The 11,303-nt window shown below is 37.6% G+C and overlaps 1 protein-coding gene across 3 annotated transcripts; it reads right to left on the reverse strand.

Moving 5' to 3' along the window:
• Positions 1 to 5,001: 5,001 nt before the first annotated feature.
• On the reverse strand, positions 5,002 to 11,303 carry LOC109874118 (T-cell surface antigen CD2). Of its 3 annotated transcripts, XM_031809561.1 has the most exons (11): positions 11,236 to 11,303; positions 11,063 to 11,119; positions 10,151 to 10,483; positions 9,758 to 10,012; positions 8,624 to 9,611; positions 8,354 to 8,450; positions 7,960 to 8,253; positions 7,135 to 7,389; positions 6,778 to 6,900; positions 6,528 to 6,629; positions 5,002 to 6,304 (listed from the first exon to the last, which is right to left on the reverse strand). In XM_031809561.1, the coding sequence occupies exons 5-11, from the start codon at positions 8,627 to 8,629 to the stop codon at positions 6,225 to 6,227; spliced, it is 957 nt and encodes a 318-aa protein (XP_031665421.1). In that variant the 5' UTR covers positions 8,630 to 9,611; positions 9,758 to 10,012; positions 10,151 to 10,483; positions 11,063 to 11,119; positions 11,236 to 11,303; the 3' UTR covers positions 5,002 to 6,224. The 3 variants fall into 3 exon arrangements, with proteins under 3 accessions (XP_031665421.1, XP_020321493.2, XP_031665422.1); XM_020465904.2 differs by lacking the exon at positions 7,960 to 8,253 and having other exon boundaries at positions 11,236 to 11,302; XM_031809562.1 differs by lacking the exons at positions 8,624 to 9,611; positions 9,758 to 10,012; positions 10,151 to 10,483; positions 11,063 to 11,119; positions 11,236 to 11,303 and having other exon boundaries at positions 7,960 to 8,275; positions 8,354 to 8,603.

Below are 11,303 nucleotides of genomic sequence, written 5' to 3' on the forward strand. Positions count from 1 at the left end.
GACAGAGACGACCCAAAGCGAATGTGAAAGTCAGGTGCTAATCCACTGATTATTTTGACTACGTGAGAGAAACATACCTGGAGGAGGTGAGACGCAATATAAGTTAATCATTTTTAAACTCAAGTTACAAGCAAGAAGGTAATACTTTTCACACTGTCATAGCAGTTAAAATCTTCATATGGCAAGTTCTCAGGGTTTTATAAAGCTACGATTTGTAAATATTTCTGTCAACCGCAAGGGCAAATAAGAAAACACTTTAATGGTTTAATAAATAAATGCTTAAATACAGATCATTCTGTGACTTATCTTTTGGGAAAAACTGAAATAGCCAGGTGATATTTCTTCACTGTTATATGTAAGACAATAGGTAATGATTAACTCCTGCCATTACATTTCAGTCATTTAGCAGATGCTCTTATCCAGAGCAATTAGGGTTAAGTACCTTGCTCAAGGGCACATCAACAGATTTTTCACATAATAGGCTCAGGGATTTGAACCAGCAATCTTTTGATTTCTGTCCCAACACTCTTAACCGCTAAGCTACCTGCCGGCATCCCAGTTAATTTCACAACAGCATTTTATTTCACAGACATGTATTCCACTAAACATTTGGTTGTCATTGAGTAAATGAAAGTCAACTATACCATATGTTCAGCTAAGCATTGGAATGATCCAACCAACTGGGGAATCAAAAGAGAACCAAACGGACCAGCAACAACATTTGATGAAGTGTTAAATCCTAACGATGCTGTATTTCCTAACGATGCTGCATTATAATATTGAGTTACAGTTGATAGCGCAGGCTCAGTGTTTCCTGTGGAAAGCCCATGGCTCTTGTGTCACTGTTCCTGTGTCACTGTTCCCATTGGAACCAGTGGCTGTTCAAATGCAGAGATCAAAGAACTTCCTAGCCCTTGATGGCAGGATGACCTGTCTGTGCTCTGTCCCCTTCTGCCCCTTTTCTCCACCCACTTACCTCAGAACTGGTGGGTAACGCACCCCAAGGGAACCAACACCAAGACAATACACCACTGTATTTCAGGGTGCATATAGTATTAAACTACTAGTAGACCACCAAGAAAAATGTGCAATCTGATTTAAATATTTGACTTCCTAACCTTCGGTCCAATAGCATAATGTTATACAATTGTGCAATGCCAGTTTTATGTGAGCATGAATAGGCCACACTTCCACTATTGTGTAGTTTATATCACTTTAAGTTTGAATGTATATTTTTATTGAGTCCAGTAATTATAGGTGTAATAATTACAATAATATAAAAATCCTGCTAAAATGTAAATGTCTGTAAACCTTAAAACTAAAGATCACAAAGCATATACAGTAGGCTATAGATCAAGTAAGGTTCAGCTGTAATATACCTTCTGGGATGAGAAGGAAACTTCTTAGTGGTTATAGCTATATATATATGACAAACTCAGAATGTAACAGGGTATTGCAAAGAAGGGTAGGCATCTGTTATACTGTGTATTTGGACTGACCCTGTATATAGTATTCTTACTTACTTTCTTGTGTTCTTAATTTTCTTTCTCTTGTTTTTGCTCAAATTTGTTATTTTGTTTGTACTACTTTGTTATTGATTACTGGATTGCTGGGTTTAGAGCTCGCAAGAAAGGCATTTCACTGTACTTGTGCAAAAATGTAATAATTATGATTAAATAACACAACCATCAGCTGTTAATATCATGTCACTGTGCTAGGTTGCTAGTTTTTTAAATGTATTTATACATCTTAGTTAACAGGTTGATTTTTGTCTACAATGTTTATACAATGTTGATATATTGTTTTAATAATATTGGTTTGTAGTCGTATGCATCTCCAGTACTTAACAGCACCAGTGGATTTCATTCCTCTAATCTTTCAACATTATTGTACAACAAACATTATTCAGAGACCATGCCACAATACCGTAAAGTAAACTGGGGGCTGCAAGTATTTAAAACATGTATTACAATGTATCCCCAGGATGTTATCTGTTTTATTGTTGTCACATTCACAAGGATGTGTTATTAGTTTTTATCCAGTGGTCCTACAAAAATATTCAATAGGACTGTATGCCTTACATTTAGCTAACATGATTTCAGTGTTTACATGAGGCATAATTCCAAAACAAATTTCCATATACATGAAGATGTTAAAAATGTCTTTTAAGAGACCAATGACATCACACAGCCAGCATTTGTGACAGGCTGACAAATCAGTCTGAATATAGAGAATCACCGACAGTGGGGGGCATTATCTGGGGGGGTTTATGGATTTATGGCAGATTAATATACTTGGCTATGAGTTCAGTCGTGGCTCGGGGGTATCAGGGGCTGTCACAACATTTCCAGATGTAGGTTACATCTCGATGTGTAGAGAGAGCTGTAAAAAGCCACTCATATTGTATAGTAGTCGTTATGGTTCATTGTAGATTATCACAATTTGTAAGGCTGGTTAAGGAATTCTATTTGGATCTACAGGAGCACTGAACGGTACCTTGCTAAACTGACATAAAAAAATAGATATATAATTTAAACACCTAATATTTATTTATTTTTAAATTAAAAGGGAACATTTTCTGTTTGGTATATAGATATTTCCAAATCACTTTCCTAGGTTAAGAACAAAATGCATGTTAAGGAGATATACCTACCATGTATGGTAATCACTGTTCTCTAAAAAAGGAAAAGTAGGTTCCAACAGTGCCCAACAATAATTTAGTGGTTTTCAAATCGTATTCCCGTGTACACCGTACAATTGAAATGTACTAAGATTTGAGATGTGATGTGTTTTGTTTTGCTGCGGCTAATGTAACATTGTGATGTTGCGTCATAATGGCAACAGAGTTTATCAGACTGCAATGATAATATAATCGACATGTGAAGTGTTGGTCCCATGTTTCATGAGCTGAAATAAAAGATTCTAAAAATGTTCCAAACGCACAAACAGCTTATTTCTCTCAAATTTTGTGCACAAATTTGTTTACATCCCTGTTAGAGAGCATTTCTCCTTTGCCAAGATAATCCACCCACCTGACAGGTGTGGCATATGAAGAAGTTGATTAAACAGCATGATCATTATACAGGTGCACCTTGTGCTGGGGGACAATAAAAGGCCTCTCTCTCTAAAATGTGCAGTTTTGTCACACAACACAATGCTACAGATGTCTCAAGTTTTAAGCACATGTGAAAATGGCATGCTGACTGCAGAAATGTCCACCAGAGCTGTTGCCAGAGAATTGAGTGTTAATTTCTCCAACATAAGTAGCCTCCAACGTCGTTTTAGAGAATTTGGCAGTACCAACCGGCCTCACAATCGCAGATCATGTGTAACCACACAAGCCCAGGTCCTCAGTATCTCAGACAGCTGATGAAACTGAGGAGTAATTCTGTCTGAAATAAGGTCTGTTTCTGAAAATTCATTCTTATTTTCATTCTTATTGTCTGGGCCTGGCTCCCCAGTGCGCCTACGCCCTCCCAGGCCCACCCATGGCTGCGCCACTGCCCAGTCATGTGAACTTCATATATTATGGCCTAATGAATTGATTTAAATTGACTGATCTTCTTATATGAACTGTAATTCAGTAAAACATTTGAAATGATTGCATGTTGCGTTTATATTTTTGTTTAAATGTGGTAAAAGATGCAGACTTTTGGTCATGTACATTCAGTGGATCTTTCTCACCTGTCAGTTGAATCATTAACTAAAGCCAGGCCATAAAGCTATAGTTTATGGAAAGTTTAATCATGGTGGGTGGGTTGTAAAGATTGGGCCTATTATTGCCCTCAGCCAGTACCCATTGCATGGTCTTACCTTTTGCCTCTGAACCTACAAACCTGGAAGGCAGGTAGCGGGAGGTTGTTGTTGTTTTGCATTTTTGTTTAATGTATGTTGGAATATAACTGCCTGGGAATATAATGCTTCATTAGGTAGTGTTAAAGGTTGTGCAACAGATCTCTACTGTCCAGATATGCTAATTTGGCCTTCTCCCTGCTAAATTTGCATCGTTCTGAGAATGTGGATGTAGAGTGTCTTCTTCTGGACATGTGGGTAAGGCTACTGTGACAGATGCAGGCATCTCTTGGGTTTCCAATGAGGTTTAAGTGGTTGTTATGTGACAGTAAGAGGAAGTGGGAGAGTTCTAGGTCCATTTCCTTCTTAGAAGAATCAGCTTTTACAGTCTGTTACAAAGCAGACAACCCAAATGGTAACAATCCAAATATAAACATCATTATTCATCGTTTTGGATATAATTAGTTAGTTTTTACATCATACCAAAAATGATATATTAAAATGGAGTACTGAGTGCTTATTTACCAAAACACTAGCCAGTTCAGTAGTTATTTTATGGTGCACACATTTAGAAAAATATTTATCAACTCTTTCATCTTCATATATTTCCTGAGATTTGGAAGTTACAAAGACCTTAGCTATTTCTACAGCATTACCTGCACCCTAATAGATCATCATTTAATTCTGTGCAGAATAGACATACTTCCTTCTTTATTACACAAGTCTATTGAAGATCAAGGGAAATACATTGGAAATACCTTCATGTTTTTTATACCAATTTTAGAATAACACAATTGGATAAAGTGTTTTGAAATGAGTACATTTACTTTCATTATTACAATTGATGTGAACTAGTTAAGCCAGTAATTATTTACATAGTTATTTCATGAAAAAATAACCTGCAAATGTAATTAACTATCCAAACATTTATTTTAGTTCAAAATAAATCTAAATATGTACTTTACTACATTGAGAAGATAAGAAAAGTTGTCTTCTCAAAACGTACTTTGTAATAAAGTCCTTGTACTTATTTACTAAGATGCGCAATGAAAATCTATTTGCGATTAGAGCCATTGCTACACTGCTAAATGACACTTTGTGTGCCAAAATGTAAATTAAATTGGGGAATTGACTATATACTGTAGATAGGTGACATTATGCTAGTGTTTTCTGCAGAACATTGCAATTCATACAGTACAAATATAACAATTATATGTATGCATATGTAGTTTATTTGACACTTTAAAAAAACTTGTAGTAAGAATATTTACATGTTTTTGCATTCTTCATTCTAACATCACCTGTAATGAAACTGGACTGGTGACTTGAACAATGTAATGAGTGTAGTATGTAGTGCCAGGGCTCTCCAACCCTGTTACGGGAGAGCTATCTACCTTCCTGTAGGTTTCCACTCCAACCCTGTTACTGGAGAGCTAGCTACCTTCCTGTAGGTTTCCACTCCAACCCTGTTACTGGAGAGCTAGCTACCTTCCTGTAGGTTTCCACTCCAACCCTGTTACTGGAGAGCTAGCTACCTTCCTGTAGGTTTCCACTCCAACCCTGTTACTGGAGAGCTAGCTACCTTCCTGTAGGTTCACTCCAACTCTGTTACTGGAGAGATACCGTCCAGTAGGTTTCAACTCCAACCCCAGTTGTAACTAACCTGATTCTGATTATCAACCAGCTAATTAGTAGAATCAGGTGTGCTAAGTGAAATTTGGATTGAAAACCTACAGGAGGGTAGCTATCCAGAAACAGAGAACCCTGGCTATATTATTAATTTATCTAGGAAAGTCAGTTAAGAACAAATTCTTATTTACAATGACGGCCTACCCCGGCCAAATCCTAACCCAGACAAGGTTGTGCCAATTGTGCACCACTATGGGACTCCCAATAACAGCCGGTTGTGATACAGCCTGGAATCAAACGAGGGTCTGTAGTGACACCTCTAGCACTGAGAAACAGTGCCTTAGACCGCTGTGCCACTCAGGAGTCTTTTATCTGGACATTTTGAAGTTTAACAAACAGTAGACAATAATAGCTAGAACAGTTTGAAATGGAATAATTTACAGTCGTCCCAGCAGCGTCCATATGTTTTGAAACAACTATTGATGTAATGACAGTAATCCTGTGATGTTTCTTCTCACCTCTCGTCACCATGTTTCTTTATCACACTGTAATGCTTCCACCTAGTGGTCCAGTCTGATAATGAAGTCAGTACGGGTATGATACAATATCAAAATACAGGTGAAATAATGCCCTATATGTTGCTTCTCTAGGCTCTACGACTATGCAACAAAAATAAATCTATCGCAGAAATACACCATAATGAATTGTAAAAAATGATCAGTAATTATGGTGCGAAGTTGCATACTTCACATTGGAAAACAAATCGATACTATTGAAATGTAATGCCATTAACACATTGTTCTTCATACATAGATATCATTCAACTCCAGTGATAGTCGTCTCTTTCTCTCGCTGGAAGCAGGTGCAAGAGGTCTGCAGAATTCTGCGGAAAGACAATTTCAACATCTTACACAACATACATTCATAATCATAAAGCGGTGTTAAAATAAAATACTTGTTACTGTACACAAACTATGATGAAATGACTGTGATATGTGGTTGTCTCACCAACTACCTTAAGATGAATGCACTAACTTGAGGTCTTAACTATCACTTAAAAAACTGTTATAGGAATGTACTGTGTGTCATTCTCTACTGTGAGTTACCGTAATGGGAGGTGTCTTGGTCCGGGTGGATTGTGGTCTCCTCCTGTGGCCATTTGTTGCATAAATTCCCACGCATCTCAATGTAGTTGTTCTCCTCCACATCTAAACACACAACAGTGCAGTTTGGGAAATGGAATGTTCCATGTGAATGTTCCATGTGAATGTGAATGTACCATGTGAATGTTCTATGGAAATGTACCATGTGAATTTTCCATAGAAATGCAACAAAACACATAAAGTAGATACTTACATTCAGACTGACTTTGACCTTTTTTCTTTTTCTGACGCCTCTTCTTCAAATGTAGAATGGCGACGGCCAGTGTCGTCAGTGCAAATGCAAAGAGACCAAATGCAGCCACAGCTGACCTATGACCTTTTCCCGAAACAAATGCCACAGTTTAATTCTAAATGTATTCATGAATCTTTAAAAAGGTACTGTGTTCTGTAGTACCCTATCCCCTGATTCATATTTGTGCCTTCAAAGCTTGATTCAATACATACTGTGCTACTCAATTAAAGGACAAGTAATGGGCAGGTCTACTGTACTGTTCAGAGAGAACGGTTCTGGACCAATAGTATGCAGAAAGTCCATGAGGAGTTACTGTACCTCTGCATGTTGGGACAACTGGGCTGAAGCCTTCCTCACTTATTTCGTTCATTGCCACACAGGTCAGGTTTCCAGGCGTATGGCTGTCCAGGAATAGAACAGGACCTGAGCTCAGGGTCTGATTGGACCCTGTCCAGGCAAATGGCTGCTCGGTCCAGATCATCACAACTCTGTCTCCTTTGTCAACAGAGCAGGTCAGAACAACTCTCCCATCAAAAGTACAGGCGGTTCTCACCTTTGGTTTGGAAACAGGTTCTGAAATGTAAATCAATCATGTCACACAAATATACACTCACACAGTGCAAAGTCAATCAACAAGCTACAACAGAGAATATTATGTTCAGTCAAAACGAAGCAAATAAATTAACAATAAATTAACGAAAGCCAAAATAAAATAAAAACTGAAATTACATTAAAGGGGCAATTTGCAAGCGGGTACATCAATGTTTGGACTTAAATTAATGATATACCCATTGATTCTTGAAGAATATTACTTAAGAGCTTAGTTCAACTGTTGTACCACACCAGAAACCAATATATAAGCATGTTTTACTCCATTGTTTTTAAACAATGTGATTGTAAACAAACTGTATAGCTTCAAAAAATTGTTGAAACAATAATCTTGATATTGTGCATCCATAGCTCAGTCTGAATTTGTGGATACATTTTTACAGCCCCATCCCTCAGCTGTTTACCAAAACAATGGCTGGGTGGACACTGTTATTGGTTGATTTGCAGATTGCCCCTTTAATCAACATAGATGTGTATGCTTGTGCTAAAACTTCCCTGACAAATTGAAGAATTGTGTAATTTCAAACAACTCACCTAGAATACTGAGCTCAATGTGCCGCTCGGATAAACAGCCTCCATTTTCACTGTATTGTTGAACAGTATAATTTCCACTGTCTCTTTTCAGTCCTTCATTAAACTTCAGTGAACCATTTAGAAAGATCTCACACCTATCCATTAAATTAACAAGCATACCATTTCTAACTATTAACATATCTGTAGTATCATGTTTCCATCTTATGTCAGAGATCTTGGCGTGTAAGTGCATTTTAGGGTGAAGGAATATGGAGTTTCCTACTCGTCCAACTACTCTGATGTCTTCTGCAACAACTGAAAATAAAGCATTTCAATGCTTTAAAATAGATGAGCAAAAAACTGTTGTTTAAAATATTTTTTTGACTTATCAAGAAAAACTATTCAGCCTACTTACCATAGCTTATGGAGAGGTGAAGAAGCATCATCCACATTGGAAGCCCACCAGTAGATGTTAAAACTCTCAGAGTATGGGGTGAGGACATGTTTGTAAACTAGAAAGTTTGGCAAGAAATGAATGTGTAGTTGTCATTACGCTCAGGCAGTTCTGTTTCCTGCTATGGGGAAATGGCCAACTAGTCATGAAACCACAGCATATGGGTTCAAACATTCTACAAGTTTCACTCACTGCTTACAACGAGACACACTGTAAACAATGTCAACTCACCTCCATGTTCTACTCATGTTTTCACTTTTAAAAATATATACATTATTTCACCATTACTTAACCAGGTAGGCCAGTTGAGAACAAGTTCTCATTTACAACTGCAACCTGGCCAAGATAAAGCAAAGCAGTGCGACAAAAACACAGAGTGACACATGGGATAAACAAACGTACAGTCAACAACACAATAACACTTCTTCTTCTCTCCATGAAGGGCAGGCTGATCACAGGCCAGGCAGAGCTACTGAGCTGTAGAAACACTAACAGGTGTGGCTGCGGGACGCTGTTCATATGCAAGTTGTACCGTTTCTTTTTTAGCTACTCTGCAAAGCACACTCATTAACCACTTTGTATAAAATATAGAATTCTAACCTGCTAAAGTACCCAATGCATTTTACACTCTGGGCCTAGTTTAACTTCTGTGGTTTGCCTTGCTCTGTTGATGCGCATCATCAGACCGTTTCATTTTCACATCAGTTAGCCACTTTACCACAGCCTGCTAAAACAGTGTACTTGCAATGCAAAGTATCATTCCTATTTTCTTATCTACATGTTTCAAAATCAGTTATTTCTGAAAAGATAATCAACGATGCAATGGAAGGCGTTTCATTGTCTTGAAATTAATAGTTTGGCTACAACTGAGGTTGAAGCAATAGGTTCAAAATGAGAAAACTGGATGTGTTTTTCTGCTTTGAATAGAGGTCATGCTGATTCCTCCCTGAAAGAGGCACTTCTGCTTCCAACTTTAAAACAACAGTATTTATTTCCGTATAGTACATCAGATATGAGTCATCTATATAAAAAAGTTCAATTAAAAAAGTATGATGCTGCAAATTATATCACCTGAATTAAATATTTAGAAAAAGTCATACTTATGCTATTTTGAAAGTCATCTGATACAGTACTTAACGTAATTTCCACAATCTCAAAACGTGGTTCTTGTCAAAACATTGATCTTGTGGTCACTTTTTCATGCAAAATTCATACAAAGCTGAAAAGAGAAACAGATTTCAGTAAGAATAATTAATTAAAATGTGTGCAAGACCATTTCTGGGCTCACATAAATATACAATTTATCATAAAAAATGATCTAATCAGGCAAGTCACAAATTGGGAATGAAACTGTCCTGACATTACCTTGGCATACCGGAAGCTGAATAGTGGAGTTGCTGGTGCTAACTTTATTCTGAACCATACAGGTCAGGGTTCCTGTCACATCACTCTTCAGTATGATGACACTGTTCTGGTAGTGGTCATAGGCAACACTCCTGGTCAGATTCTGGCCATTCAGGGACCAGCTGTACTGAAGACCATCTCCCTCTGAGGAGCATGTGACCACGGTTTCTCCATGAGGCAGACAGAGGTGAGACAACACTGGCTCTGACACCGGGGCTGACAGACACAAACACAGAGACCTTACTGCCATGTAGCATGTTGGAACAAAACACTGGCAATATTATGGTCTTTCAATGATCTCCCTCACAACCAGGATGGATGCAGGATGATTGGTAAACAAAAAAGGTTCTGTACCTTTTATCTCAAGTAGCATGTTGACTTTGTGCAACACTACTCCCTCTGAATTATATGTTTCCAATTGGTAATCTCCACTGTCTTCTTCTATAACTCTGTCCAGTCTGAATGTTCCATTATTAAAGAACTCAGAGCGATTCACATAATCCTGATGCAGTTTAGATCTCCAGTCTTCTCCAGTTTGGAAGTTCAGAATACGATTATCACCTTTCTTCAATGTAATTTTTTCTTCCCTTGTGTTTGCAGTCAGTTGGAATGACATAGATTCTCCCAGAGCCGCATAACATTGATGATCTCTACTCTCCTCAGTGACATTACAGATCGTAGCACTAACTGTGGAGCATATATATTATTACAGAACTCAGAATGTAATAATCATTTCTATGTTACATTTGTTATTCTGAAATATCTAGATTTAAAGATTTAGGGCTCCCAAGTGGCGCAGCAGTCTAAGGCACTGCATCTCAGTGCTAGGCACGTAATTACAGACCCTGGTTTGATTCCAGGCTGTATCACAACCGACTGTGATTGGGAGTTCCATAGGGATGCGCACAATTGGCCCAGTGTCAACTGGGTTTTGCTGGGGTAGGCAGTCATTGTAAATAAGAATGTGTTCTTAACTGACTTGCCTGGTTAAATAAACAAGATAGTATTATATAAATACATTGTAATATCAATCACAATAATAAGAAATCACAATTAGTGACCATTGAAGAAAATCTATGTTTTCAGAGATACAAAACCATTTTTTTGTTTTTGCTAAATTTATGTTTGTGGTAGGTACATTTAGGGACCATCAATATTTTTTTTTTTTAAATGTCTAGATTTTCAGAGGACAAAACCATTTGGTTCTTTCCATGGCTAAACATGTAAGAGGTAGATACCATAATACCCTGTAATATAACGTCTTACCTTCTGCTGTTGTCAACACCAGAACAATAATTATCAGGGGGGTCATTCCTCTGCTGCCTGCACAATAATTACAAATTATGGGTGACCGTCTGCTCTCTTTAAAAGTCCTTTATATCAAATAGTGTCTATTTCAAGTGTTTAAAAAAAAGAATAATAGAAAGATCGAGACCTACACAAGAATGAAGACCATTTCATAGGAGCAGAACGTGTGCCTCTAACATGTCTAGTCAGTTATTTAGAC

This window comes from Oncorhynchus kisutch, linkage group LG29 (genome assembly GCF_002021735.2).
Source record: "Oncorhynchus kisutch isolate 150728-3 linkage group LG29, Okis_V2, whole genome shotgun sequence".
Classification (NCBI taxonomy): domain Eukaryota; kingdom Metazoa; phylum Chordata; class Actinopteri; order Salmoniformes; family Salmonidae; genus Oncorhynchus; species Oncorhynchus kisutch.